The sequence below is a fragment of the Xenopus laevis genome, chromosome 2L (genome assembly GCF_017654675.1).
Source record: "Xenopus laevis strain J_2021 chromosome 2L, Xenopus_laevis_v10.1, whole genome shotgun sequence".
Classification (NCBI taxonomy): domain Eukaryota; kingdom Metazoa; phylum Chordata; class Amphibia; order Anura; family Pipidae; genus Xenopus; species Xenopus laevis.
The window spans coordinates 67,631,154-67,646,288 of NC_054373.1; the positions used below are offsets into that span (position 1 = coordinate 67,631,154).

The following is a 15,135-nucleotide window of genomic DNA, read 5'->3' on the forward strand; positions in this document are numbered from 1 at the left end:
ACCTCCTGGCAGTCGCTGGGGGCCCCCCTCCCAACTTTTAAAGTATGTCCCCGTGCTGTGGTGCATGCACAAACAGCAGTGCATCACTAATCAGGGGAGCGGGTATGGGATGGCGGGGGGCCCATGAGGGCAAGGGCCCAGTCCAACCCTGCTTCCCCTTTTAATACAGCTGCTGCTGACTGGCATTGCTCGCTACAGCCAAGTTTATTATCTACAAGGACTCCAAGGCCCTTTCCGTTATGGATTTGCCTAGTGCAGTCCCATTAAGGGTATACCGTATATACTCGCGTATAAGCCGAGTTTTTCAGCACCCAAAATGTGCTGAAAAACTCTACTTCGGCTTATACGCGGGTCAGACACCTAAACCTATTCATCCTGACAGACAGGCACGCTAATGGGCTGCTATTGGGGGTCCTTGTTCAGTTCTGAAACTACAGTGGTATATATATAAAGTTGCCGGGAGCGGGAATCAGTTCAGCGCCGCCCCCTGCTCATAAACGAGATCTCCTGTACCTCTGAGCCTGCTCTCCGATTCCAGGGCATCCATTCTGAGCTACCAGTAGTGCCTGTGTCCCGGCCGAACAGGCAGTGAAGACGGAAGCGCTAAGCGAAAATGAGTCACACGTTCAGCAAATAGTTTGTGAAGTGAGTCATTGCGACTATTTCAATGTTGCGCATTTCTTCCATTGCCGTAAGTGTTCGATACTTCCCATCCTCTGCGCCATTAAAAGCCGAAGTCTTTGGCTATTTCCGGCTGCTTTTCCTTGTTAGATGAGATAGTGATGCTCCGACACCTTTGCAGAGTGCCCACGGCTCTCTCGGAAAATCTGCTGTTGCAGGGGTGATTTGAATGAAGTTTTGTGGTGATTAATATACCAAAGTGGTGCATCACTTGCAACTGTACATGACGCATTGTGCTTTGGGTAGACCGCCTGTGAGCTCTATGTATAGGGCTGCTAGCAGAGAGTAGGGCCACATATAAGTACCGTAATAATGGTAATATCTGTTCAGGGCTGCTGGGGTAGTGCTGTGTGAACCCAACAGGGCAAAGCAGGTGTCTGTAGGAGGCGGCAATGGAAGCCGCATGGTGATCCATGCTTCTGGGAAAGTGCATTGTCAACAAGCAACAGGTGTCTGCTATTGGAAGGCAATGTATTGTAAATTCAATAGTATGTAAACTCGAGTGGGGTACAGCTGAGATTCTAGCTATTTGTATAACAGAGCATTCGGTCCCAGTGGCTGCACAGGTCCTATCTGATCCCCATTGTAAGCAGCAGTCCTGTCCTGCTTTATGGCAGCTGAGATTCTAGCTATCTGTTATTTAGAGAAATTTTGGGAAACTTACCAGTAGCTGCTGCATTTCTCACCCTAGGCTTATACGCGAGTCAATAAGTTTTCCCAGTTTTTGTAGGTAAAATTAGGTACCTCGGCTTATACTCGGGTTGGCTTATACACGAGTATATACGGTAAGTGGCTTGCATATTTTTACATTCCAGGTGCATGACTTTTATCAGTATCAACATTGAATCTCATTTGCCACTAAGCTGCCCAGATTGCCAGTTTGTCAAGATCCTGTTGCAAGGATGACACATCCTGGATGGAATTAATTGGGCTGGATAGTTTTGTGTCATCTGCAAACACTGATGCATTACTTACAATACCCTCCCCTAAGTCATTAATGAACAAGTAAAATAAAAGTGGACCCAATACCCAATACCGAGCCCTGAGGGACCCACTAAGAACCTTAGAAGAGAATGTACCATTAGCAACCACCCTCTGTATCCAATCCTGTGACCAGTTTCTTATCTATGTGCAAACGACTTCATTCAGCCCAACAGGCCTTAGTTTAGAAAGCAATCGTTTGTGGGGCACAGTATCAAACGCTTTGGTAAAATCCAAATAGATCACATCTACTTCTCCCCCACTATCCGTTTAATAATTGGAGCTGAAACGTACTAAGCTGGCACACAACTGATCACTCTTTCTTGTGACATATTGATAGCATCAGTTCTGTAAGGCCTGTTCTTGCATGAGGGGCATTATTAGTACATTAGTATCTTTCATGCAGGCCATGCTCCCATATCGCAGTGTAAGCACCGGTACCCCACAACAACTATGTGTGTATGTGTATCTTGTATTGGTTCTATTTTAATGTATTGCGTTTGAAGACTTTTTTGGAGAGCATGTCTGGATCATTTATATAATGGTTTGTAGTATTTGACACAGAAAGTAATACGATTGCTATTTTGGGGATATAAACTACTTTTTGGCTACAGATATGCAAAAGGCAAGGCTTTTACCCCTACATTTGCTTTTATAAAAAGGTAATTAATAAGAACAGAAATCTTGGTTTTAATCATCAAAGTCTGTTTTTAACAACACTGTTTGGGGAAATGTGTCATGGCTCAAATAAAAGACATTTCTAAGGACATACGAAAACCCGTTATTTATGCTCACCAGCTGGGAAAACTTTACAAAACAATTCCTAAAAAGTTTGGACTCCACCAATCCACTGCTGTGTACAAATGGAATCAATTCAACACAACTGTTACTGTCCCTTGTCGTGTTCTACCAACAAATATTCCACCACCCGAAAAACACTGAATGGTTTCAAGGAGAAAACCACTGTTATTGCTACTATTGCTGCCCATCTACAGTTTGCTAAAGACCATGCAAATGTCAGAAGGCTATTGGAAGAATGTTGTATGTATGGCTTCAGAGTATAGGAAGTTGAAAGCAGATTGTACCAAGTGCCACAGTGGACCAAGTGGTTGGTACTAACTTTAGATGCAACAAGAGATGATTACAGTTTACTTTCACAATCTGGGAATAAATAATGTCTCATTCATCCAGCATACCACTAGCAAGCCACTTGTCGTACAGCCACTTATCGACCTGATTTAGCATACTTAGATGACAGTATCTTAGCGGACGTGACCATAAAGGATTTTATGAGCAGAAGAGATATTGGCACTATTCATGCTTAACTGTGTTTAATTTTATTTAAAGTAAACATGAAATTTAAATAAAATGGTGTTTTTGTTTCTGGTTACAGTTTCTATATGTGGGCTAAATTCCTGATACAGGTACAGGATCTGTTATCCGGAAACCTGTTATCCAGAAAGTTCCGAATTACAGAAATGCCATCTCCTATAGACTGCATTTTATCCAAATAATCCAATTTTTTTTTTTTAATTATTTCCTTTCTCTCTGTAATAATAAAACTACCTTGGGTTTATTTAATGTTTACATGATTTTCTATAGACTTAAGCTATCAAGATCCAAGCTATGGAAAGATTCGTTGTCCGGACAACCCCAGGTCCAGAGCATTCTGGATAACAGGTTCCATACCTGTAGTTTGTTTTTAAGAGGCAAATCAGATTCACAGGTGTGTGCATGAAAGTATCTCTTCCTATAGAAGCCTTTTGCCATAATTGGGTAACCTCTTTCTATTCACCATCGTATCCCAATTGTGCGCAATAAAAGATGTCGTTTTATTAATTTAGGAACAGTTCAGTGTAAAAATAAAAACTGGCTAAATTATAGGCTGTGCAGAATAAAAAATGTTTCTAATATAGTTAGTTAGCCAAAAATGTAATGTATAAAGGCATTGAAGTTCCCCCAAAATCCAGCAACTTCTTTTAGGGCCCTCCTCTGCCCAAACAAAAGCTTCACAGAAATAGACGATGTTGCTGTATCCCTCAGAAAGGAGGGGGGAGATAACAGAAAGTTTGTATAGTGTAGTAGTTTCAATATTAAATAAACACACCCACAGTGTCCTCCAACATTTACTAAAAACAGTTTTTTACTGTGATGCCAAAAGAAACATACAATTGTGTGTTAAGTTAACTTAATCACCATGTGTGTTCATTTAAAAAAAATTTCTCCCTTATTTCAATCAGGAAGAGAAAGAGAACAGGTGGGGGTGGGTGGATCCGTTACTAGGGGATAGTGAGGTTAGCAACACAAATCCGGATTGTTGCTTTCCGGTGGTATTATATACTCACAAGAAGTGAGTTTCAACTAATGTGAAACACAGACAGGATGGTCTCTACTCCAGGGTCCTTCTTCCTAAGTCTCTTAATGGGGAGATAAAACAAAGTATCCTGTGCAGAAGCGCTTTTAAAACATTTTAATAAAAAAGTAAAAACACACTCACAAACACACTCTGGTACAGCACATTGAAATGTCCTTGTAAAGTCCTTCTGGCACTTGGGTTTCCTCGGCGTCCCTTGGAACTTTGTGTTGCTTTTTTTTAGAAATCACGAGCGGCGCTGATCCGAATTGCAGGCGTAAACACGCTCGGCTTCCTTCTGAGGGATGCTGTTCCCTGCGCTCTGCTACTGATTTATCTCCCATCGTTTTTTTTCTTTTTCAACAAGTCCTTTCAAAAAACTTTATTCCTCTAAAACATTTTCACAATCTTCTGTTAACTCCTTTTTGTGCTAAAATGAAGCAATCTTTCCTTTATCATCAGTTTCATCACATTGCTATATGGTGCTTCACAATATATTATAATCAATCTAAAAATTACAATCTAAAAAATGTACATTTGTAGTTGCAATCAAAACACCATAAAAATTTATTCATAAAAGGCTTTCTCATTTACCCCATTCTTTTAATACAGGGATATTGGATAGGAGGTAGTTTTGGTTTTTTAGTCCAAAAAGGCTCTAAGATTAAAATCCACATTCAGACCCTGTGGAACCAAGGTTTTTAACCTATGGATCCACCAACTTTCCCTTTATAGGGTCTTTTTGACCAAATCTCCTCCTCTCTAATCCTTCTTAACTCTTTCAATCCCTACCCATTTTAAACCTGTTGGATTTTTGTTATGCTTTTCTAAAAAATGTTTTGACACTAGATGTTTTACATTTCCTTTCCTTATATTATTTATATGTTCCCCCATTCTCTCTCTGTTTCCTATTTGTTTTCCTCACATATTGGAGGCCACATGGACACTCCAATATGTAGATCACATTTATTGGGTCACATTTTATTAAATCTTTTATCTCAAAATTTTCCCCAGATGTCTTTGTTTTCATACCAAATTGGCATGCCTTGCATAGACTGCATGGGAAACATCCCTGATATATGTCACACCTTTTTTCACCATTTTTTGTCATACAAGTATGTATTAATTTTTGTTTTATATTGGGGGCTTTTTGAAATATAATTTTAGGTTTTTCTGGGAGAACTTTTTCCAATTCCTTGTCCAAATTACTTGTCCAATGTTTCTCTATAATTTTACGGATTTCCTTTGCCTTTGAATTATATTGAGTCACAAAACGCATATTTAATTTCTCCTCCACTTTGGTTCCTTGATGTATTTCTTTTTTGTATTCCAACATTTTGTCTCTATCCTGTTTCCTCATGTTCTCTAGTGTCCCTTGTATATTTTGTTCCCTGTATCCTCTTTCCAGGAACCTATTTTTTAAGATTTTTGATGTGCATCATAGTCTTTTATATTGCTACAATTTTTTCTTATTCTTCTAAATTGTCCCTTTGGGATGTTCCTTATCCTTTGGGGGTCATGGTTACTTGAGGCCAAAATGTAGATATTTGTATCTACTTCCTTAAAGAAAGTTTGTGTCTGTAGTCTGTTGTTTTCAATATATATCTGTAAATCTAGGAATTCTATGTTTTTACTACTGTAATTCAAAGTGAACTCTAGATTAAAGTCATTTGAATTGATCTGTTGTAGAAAGTTTTTTAACTCTATTTCTCCATTTTTCCAAATTAGTATAATATCATCTATATAGCGTTTCCAGAGAACGAGGCTTGCGTCCTGTATTAGAGATTTCAATGTAACCTCTTCCCAATGTCCCAAGAATAAATTAGCATAACTGGGCGCAAACCACTTCCCATCGCGGTCACTCATCATCATCATCATTTATTTATATAGCGCTGTCAAGATACGCAGTGCTTTACTGCAGTTATAGCAAACAGGGAATAAATGGTGGATAACAAACAAGGATTACAGAGTACAATAGGGTTAGAAGGGCCTAGAGATTAGAGTTTACAAACTAAAAGGTTAGGGTACAATTGAGACATTGGGATTATATAAACACTTTGTCATTTTTGATACAGCAATGATTAATTAAGGTACATCGAGTAAGCCTCTTTAAACAGATGGGTCTTTAAGGAGCGCTTGAAAGTTTGGAAAGAAGGAGAAAGTCGGACAGCTTGTGGCAGAGAGTTCCAGAGAAAAGCAGAAGCCCAAGAGAAGTCTTGTAGACGAGAATGGGCAGAAGTGATCAGAGGAGAAGTGAGGCGAAGATCAGAAGCAGAGCGTAGGTTTCGTGAAGGAGTGTATTTGGAGATTAGAGATGAAATATAGGATGGGGTTTCATTATTAAGGGCCTTGAATGTGAGTGTAAGTAATTTGAATTTGATTCTAGAAGAGATTGGGAGCCAGTGAAGGGACATGCATATGGGAGCAGCTGATGTTGAGCGGCGAGCTAGATGAATGAGTCTAGCGGCCGCGTTTAGAACAGATTGGAGTTGTGAAAGGTGACTTGTTGGAATACCTGTGAGGAGTAAGTTGCAGTAATCAAGGCGGGAGATGATGAGAGACTGAATCAGTGTTTAAAGCTGGCCATAGACGCAAAGATCTGATCATACGAATCAACGTACGATCTGACTTTTCCATCTCCCAACCCGCCACTAACCATTCAGATCAAAGTCTTACCATTCCGATTAAATAAAGTACAAAACCACAGATCAGCCAATGTTCTGCCCCTGACAGCAATCGCACGAAAGTTATGTCCGACAAATCTAGTGACAGTCTCCCACTGAAAATCTTACGATCAGCAATACATACAGAGATATTACCCGCAGCCGATAAAAATCTTTTAACCTGTCCGATCGACCAAATGACCGATCTCCCCCGGAAGAAAAATGTCGGGACTCTCCACACACGGTCCGAAAATCGTACAAATCCACGATTCGTACGATCGGATCGTTGCATCTATGGCCAGCTTTAGTCGATTCTGAACTGAGATGGTCGTATTCGAGCAATGTTGCGCAGTTGAATACGGCAAGATTTTGCAAGTGTTTGAATGTGTGGTGAAAAAGACAGATGAGAGTCTAAGATAACTCCTAGGCAGCGTGCCTGTGTGGTGGAATGAAAGGTGGTGGTGTTTACGGTGAGTGATATCTGAGGGACAGGGGAAGATCTTGGAGGAAATATGAGTTCTGTTTTAGAAAGGTTCAGTTTCAGGTGGCGCTGTGACATCCAGGAGGAGACAGCAGAGAGACAGTCTGTGACTTGGGAAAGGACAGAATTAGAAAGATCAGGAGTAGACAAGTAGAGTTGGGTGTCATCAGCATAAAGGTGATACTGAAGTCCAAATGACTGAATACGTTTTCCTAGTGAAGTTGTATAGAGTGAGAACAGCAGGGGGCCAAGAACAGAGCCTTGAGGAACTCCAACAGAGAGTGGGAAAGTAGTAGAAGTAGAGTTAGAGAAGGAAACTTTAAAGGAACGGTCAGACAGATAAGATGTAAACCATGAAAGAGCAGTGTCCCGAATGCCAGATGAGTGTAGTATGTCAAGGAGGAGTCAACTGTGTCAAAGGCTGCAGAGAGATCTAGATGGATTAGAATGGAATAGTGACCTTTAGACTTTGCCAATAGAAGATCATAGGTTACTTTGGTGAGTGCAGTTTCAGTCAAGTGTGATGGGCGGAAGCCAGATTGCAAGGGGTCGAGGAGGGAGTTGTGAGTGAGATGCTGGATCAGGCGTTTGTAAACAAGCCTTTCTAGTAATTTGGATGCGAATGGAAGAAGGGAGACCGGTCGATAGTTAGTGGGAGAGCTGGGATCAAGGGAAGGTTTTTTGAGGATAGGAGTGATTAGTGCTTGTTTGTATAATGATGGAAAGGTACCAGTAGAGAGTGAAAGATTAAATAGGTGGGTAAGTGCAGGAGAGAGTGTATCAGAGATTGGGTGGAGAAGGCGAGAGGGTATGGGGTCAAGGGAGCAGGTGGTGGGTTTTGAGCAGGCTAGAAGTTTGCTAACTTCATCTAGAGTTGCAGGGGTGAAGGAGTGCAAAGTAGATGTGAATGGACTGCACGTTGGTCTGAGATTGTTGTCGGACGGTATGCTCAGCCACATATTTGGAGGTAGTGACCCCCATCATACCAAAAATAGTTATGATCCAATATAAATTGTATACTGTGTACTATGAATTCCTTTTGTTCCTGATTAATGTCATTATCTTTTGCTAGGAAGTGTTGTACAGCCCTGATCCCCTGTTGGTGTTGAATACTTGTATACAATGATTTGACATCCAGAGTGACTAAAAGCCACTCTGGATCCCAATTGCATCCTTTTTAAATATTTCATATTTGGATCCTTTAAATAGGATGGCAATGTATTAACATATGGCTGTAGTTTTGTATCTATATAGTGTGACAAATTACTAGTCAAGGAATTGATACCTGAAATAATTGGTCTTCCTGGTTGTGTAGTGGGGTTTTATGAATTTTGGGTAGGATATAGAACAGGGGGGTTCTGGGATGTTCATTAATTATATATTCCCTTTCTGTCCTATTAATTACTTCATCCTGTTCAGCTTTAAATATTAGGGTTTCGAATTTCTTTTGGAAAATCTCGCCTGGGTTATTGTCTAACTTTCTATATGTGTTAGTATCACCCAACAGATTTTCACATTCCTTTTTATAATCCTCTACATTCATAATAACTGCACCACCCCCTTTATCTGCGGGCTTTATTATTATTGTCTTGTTTTCTGTTAACTCTTTTTAGGCCTCTCTTTCTGACTTCGTTATGTTCTGTTTCTTATTTTGTCCTATTTTTTCTAAATCTTTTAGCACTAGTTTTTCATAAGTTTCAATCGCTTTTTCTTGGGAAGGTATAAAAGTTGATTTTCTTTTTACTGTAGTGGTCATGTTTGTCTCATAATTTTTAATTTCTGCATTATTATTCAGGAAGTATTTTTTTAAAGTTAACTTCCGAATAAATTTCTGGACATCTATGATTTGGTTTGGTTGGTTACTGGGTGCAAAATTTAGGCCTTTCTGAAGTATCTTCTCCTGCGTTTTTGTTAAATTATGTGTACTCAAATTAAAAATTCCTTTCTTTTTCTCACTCCTATCTGCATCTCTATCACTCTCGTTCCTATAATTCTCCCCTATCTCCATTTTCCCACATTTGCTGGTATCTTATTCTTCCCCCTTGTGTCTCGTTGTTTCTTGTATCCTCTCTCTTGTGATATCTGTGTTGGTGTGGCCAATTTTTTCCTCTTTCCCAATTGGATTGGTGTCCCCTCCCTTGCCCCCAGTTGGTTTGGTGTCCCCTCTCTTAAAAATCCCTCTGTGTTGGTGTTTGTTGTCTTACCCCTAAAAAATCTTTTTTCCCATTTTTATGTGAATCTGTTCCTTTTTTCGTGTTCCCCTTTCTTTGTGGGTTACTCATACTATTACTTAAATCTATATTCAATTCTCGATCTTCCTGATTTCTCCATATATCGGCTTGTCCCAATTTTTTGTTGGCAAGGGTTCCTTTTTGTTTTTTCTATATATGTGTATTTTAAATTGTGCTCCTTGTATCTTAATTTATTATTTCCACTTTTTCCCCTTTTGTAGTCCTCCTTATCCCTTCCAAATTTTCTCTTTTTTGTGTCAATTACTTCCTTTTCTAGTATGTGCAATCTCTCAGTGGCTTCTAACTCTAGTGTGTCAAATTCCTCCACTCCCTTAAACGGTTCAATTTCTTTCTGAAGTTCTTTAATTCTTTTATCGACTATTTCGAAGTCTTTTGTGTGTTTCTGTATAATTAGTCCTATAAGGTTATTGCTACATTCTTCTAGTGATCTATTCCAATTATTTACAAACTCCTCGTCTTCCAAGCCAAAGGTTGGTTTTTTGTAGATTCTTAGGCCCCCGTGGTATTCTTCCACAGTCTAGGTATTTTTGTAACGTTAACTTATCCCACCACATTTTTACTTCTCTTCTCATTTCATATTCTAATTTATACATAATATCATATAATAATAATAATTCTATATCCACAAAAGTGTCTGAATCACCTTCTAAATCATTTTTCTTTTTCATCAAATATGTCATTATAGTCAAAAAATGTTTGTGCTCTAAATGAAAACATTCTGTATCTTTTACCACAGTCCTTAGGATTCCGAGGAGAGAAAATAATAAGTCCAAATGTAAAAAACGAATCCGGGATTGAAGTTCCCCCAAAATCCCCCAAAACTTCTTTCAGGGCCCTCCTCTGCCCAAACAAAAGCTTCACAGAAATAGACGATGTTGCTGTATCCCTCAGAAAGGAGGGGGGAGATAACAGAAAGTTTATATAGTGAAGTAGTTTCAATATTAAATAAACACACCCACAGTGTCCTCCAACATTTACTAAAACACTTTTTTACTGTGATGCCAAAAGAAACATACAATTGTGTGTTAAGTTAACTTAAAGGAGAAGGAAAGGTTAAAACTAAGTAAGCCTTATCAGAAAGGTCCACCTAAATATACCAGTAAACCCCCAAAGTGCTGCTCTGAGTCCTCTGTCAAAAGAAACACTGCATTTCTTTCCTTCTATTGTGTACACATGGTCTTCTGTATCAGACTTCCTGCCTTCAGCTTAAACCTCATTGCCCTGGGCAAGAGCATGCTCAGTTTGCTCCTCTCCCCCCCCCTTCTTTACTGTAATTTGAGCCCAGAGTAGGGAGAGACTCGGGCAGGAAGTGATGTCACACCACATTAATACTGCAGCTCCTATCCTAAACAAACAGTTTCTAGAGCTTTTTACTCAGGTATGATAAAACATTCTACGGAATAAATATAGCATTCTAGCTTGCACGATTGCAGCTAATCTATTGGCAATAAAATGCCTCTATAGCTTTCCTTCTCCTTTAATCGTTCATTTAAAACTTTTTTCACCCTTATTTCAATCAGGAAGAGAAATCTCTAATACAGGACGCAAGCCTCATTCTCTGGAAACGCTATATAGATGATATTATACTAATTTGGAAAAATGGAGAAATAGAGTTAAAAAACTTTCTACAACAGATCAATTCAAATGACTTTAATCTAGAGTTCACTTTGAATTACAGTAGTAAAAACATAGAATTCCTAGATTTACCTAGATTTCCAGATATATATTGAAAACAACACACTACAGACACAAACTTTCTTTAAGGAAGTAGATACAAATAACTACATTTTGGCCTCAAGTAACCCTGACCCCCAATGGATAAGGAACATCCCAAAGGGACAATTTAGAAGAATAAGAAAAAATTGTAGCAATATAATGATGCACAATCAAAAATCTTAAAAAAATAGGTTCCTGGAAAGAGGATACAGGGAAGAAAATATACAAGGGACACTAGAGAACATGAGGAAACAGGATGGAGAAATTTAATATGTGTTTTGTGACTCAATATAATTCAAAGGCAAAGGAAATCCATAAAATTATAGAGAAACATTGGAATGTACTGAGTTTGGACAAGGAATTGGAAAAAGTTCTCCCAGAAAAACCTAAAATTATATTTCAAAAGCCCCCAATATAAAACAAAAATTAATACATACTTGCATTACAAAAAATGGTGAAAAAAAGTGTGACATATATCAGGGATGTTTCCCATGCAGTCTATGCAAGGCATGCCAATTTGGTATGAAAACAAAAAGTTTTATAAGTAAGACATCTGGGGAAAATTTTGAGATAAAAGATTTAATAAAACGTGAAACAATAAATGTGATCTACATATTGGAGTGTCCATGTGGCCTCCAATATGTGGGGAAAACAAATAGGAAACAGAGAGAGAATGGGGGAACATATAAATAATATAAGGAAATGAAATGTAAAACATCTAGTGTCGAAACATTTTTTTAGAAAAGCATTACAAAAATCAAACAGGTTTAAAATGGGTAGGGATTGAAAGAGTTAAGAAGGATTGGAGAGGAGGAGATTTGGTCAAAAAGACCCTACAAAGGGAAAGTTGGTGGATCCATAGGTTAAAAACTTTGGTTCCACAGGGTCTGAATGTGGATTTTAATCTTAGAGCCTTTTTGGACTAAAAAACCAAAACTACCTCCTATCCAATATCCCTGTATTAAAAGAATGGGGTAAATGAGAAAGCCTTTTATGAATAAATTTTTATGGTGTTTTGATTGCAACTACAAATGTACATTTTTTAGATTGTTCATTTTTAGATTGTAATTTTTAGATTGATTATATTATATTGTGAAGCACCATATAGCAATGTGATGTAACTGATATGATATAGGGAAAGATTTCTTCATTTTAGCACAAAAAAGAGTTAACAGAAGATTGTGAAAATGTTTTAGAGGAATAAAGTTTTTTGAAAGGACTTGCTGAAAAAGAAAAAAACGATGGGAGATAAATCAGTAGCAGAGAGCAGGGAACGTCATCGCTCAGGAGGAAGCCGATAGGCGAAACGCGTCTGCGTGATTACACCCCTACGCTCTAACCGTGCAGAAGCGCCGAGTGTGTTTACGCCTGCTATTCGGAGCAGCGCCGCTCGTGATTTCTAAAAAAAGCAGCACAAAGTTCCAAGGGACGCCGAGCAAACCCTATGTGCCAGAAGGACTTTACAAGGACATTTCAATGTGCTGTACCAGAGTGTGTTTGTGAGTGTGTTTTTACTTTTTTATTAAAATGTTTTAAAAGCGCTTCTGCACAGGATACTTTGTTTTATCTCCCCATCAAGAGACTTAGGAAGAAGGACCCTGGAGTAGAGACCATCCTGTCTGTGTTTCACATTAGTTGAAACTCACTTCTTGTGAGTATATAATACCACCGGAAAGCAACAATCCGGATTTGTGTTGCTAACCTCACTATCCCCTAGTAACAGATCCACCCACCCCCACCTGTTCTCTTTCTCTTCCTGATTGAAATAAGGGTGAAAATTTTGTATGTTTCTTTTGGCATCACAGTAAAAAAGTGTTTTTAGTAAATGTTGGAGGACACTGTGGGTGTGTTTATTTAATATTGAAACTACTACACTATACAAACTTTCTGTTATCTCCCCCCTCCTTTCTGAGGGATACAGCAACATCGTCTATTTCTGTGAAGCTAATGTATAAAGGCTGGAGTGACTGGATGTCTAACATAATAGCCAGAATACAAATTCCTGCTTTTGAGTTCTCTAACTCTTAGCTAGTCAGTGACTTAAAGGGGGGCTATAAGGAACAGAACTGTTCAGTGAGTTTGCAATTGATCCTCAGCATTCAGCTCAGATTCAAAAGCACTGTTACTGCCTAATAACCAATCTGTTATGTTAGACATCCAGTCGCTCCGGCCTTTATACATTACATTTTTTGCTAACTATATTAGAAACATATTTTATTTTGGACAGCCTATCTATTTACCCATTTTTTATTTTTATACTAAAAAATTCCTTTCACAACAGTGGTTAGATTTTTAAAACATGCTTTTGAATTAAAAATGTTCTTTTATTCACTGTGAAGTTATTTAGGAATTACTCTGTTTATAAGTTGAAATCTAATTCTTGTTTCAGATTCACCTTCTGTGATTAGCAAACAGCTTGGATCCATGTCACTTGATGAACCACAGGGTGCGTGTCTAAGACAATTAGCAGTGTTCTATATGTGTGGTTTTGAGTGTTGCTTTAGTGTAGTTTTTAAAGAACAACTTTATAGTGTTTGATACTACTGCATCTCTAAAATAATCTTAAAAATCAATACAAATTTGCTCATAGCTGCAGTTATTGTTTGGGGTTCAACATAACATACCATATTTACATCTTAACAGCTAGCTGCTTCCTTTACCATGATAAACTCATATATATCTGCAGGGCTGCTCCAGATATATCTGGCATTCCAGCTCACTCTGCCTGTTTCTTTTTAAAAAATATGTTTATATGTAAACTTGGTACCTAGTTTGGACAGATAAAATGTTCTTTATAATTTTGGCCACTTTTTTAGTGAAGGTATACTACAAAATTAATATACAGGTAAACCGAATTCTTTAATACAACTCTTTGTTCGGTCAACTTTCCACAAACAGGAACTGCCGCTGGTGTAGTTTAAAAGCAGTTTTTATAGACTTGTACAACCCACCCAAACTGAATGCTAATACATAACTAATGCACAGAAGCATGGCTTGGAGTTCCGTCTGAGCCCAGTGTTGTTGGAGCTGACTGTAATGTATTAATTTATTATGTATATATGTGCATAAGCTTTTATTCTGTTTGTGTTCTTTAGAAAAACTAGTATTAGGCAAATATGAACAGTCTAAATGGCGCATGCACTGCAGTAGAAATGCTTTTATTTCAGAATTCTTTTTCATTCCAACATTTGAACAAATGCCAATATGGTTTAGATTCACAACTTTCCTATGTCTTTATTATACATCTTTATTATACACTTTTTTGTGATTTTTCTGTAGTGAACCAACACCCTACTTTATGCCCAAGCACAAACATACCACCTAGTTCTAGTTCCTATACTCCTTTGATATGTAGTGTTAAATATTTTTTTCAAGTGTGTTCCTGAAAGGGATGTCTTCATGTACATTAAGACATACTCCTTACTAATGATGCAAGGATATATTGGTCTGTAAACTTGCTTGTTTATGATTGTTCCCTTTTTAAATTTGGTACCACGTTGTAATAAAGGAGTAAACCTTTATCAATAATAATACTTGTATTAATTAAAATAAATATATTAATACAAATATACAGGATCAATGATTAAACCTTTTGATATACTGCTTGTGAGCAATAACTTACACACACACAAGTAAAGGTAGAATTTAAAAATGTTTACTTAACTTCATATGATGGTAATTACAAGAATAGCCAGTTCTGCACAATCAGGGAGCCCCACAACCTTTGGTTCATCACCCTCAGGTTCCCGATAATCAAGCGATGATCCTAATCCTGGCACCCACTCATGGGTCCGAGGCGAAGCTACCCATGTAAAGTGAAGGTGTGCTTTATAATCAACAGCTAGAGAGACCTTTAACCCCAAATGCTGACCTAGGCAATATAGTTAGCTAGCCCAAAATGCTGTCTAATGGAATTCTAAAAGATCAGCAAGAACTTTGTATCTCTTTCACCAAGACACAGTTTGTTACTCAATCTGAGTCTTGTCTGTCTGCTGTCTGTTTATTCAT

The 15,135-nt window shown here is 38.1% G+C and overlaps 1 protein-coding gene across 7 annotated transcripts in view; it reads left to right on the forward strand.

Moving 5' to 3' along the window:
• dcaf6.L (DDB1 and CUL4 associated factor 6 L homeolog) overlaps positions 1-15,135 on the forward strand; it is a 112,789-nt gene that overhangs the window by 57,970 nt on the left and 39,684 nt on the right. For 4 of the 7 annotated variants that reach the window (XM_018244984.2, XM_018244986.2, XM_018244985.2 and 1 more), the window contains one exon: positions 13,517-13,573. The exons of the other annotated variants lie outside the window; for them this stretch is intronic. In XM_018244984.2, the coding sequence (XP_018100473.1) occupies positions 13,517-13,573 (57 nt within the window). The remainder of the gene's footprint in view (positions 1-13,516; positions 13,574-15,135) is intronic. 7 annotated transcript variants of the gene reach the window in all.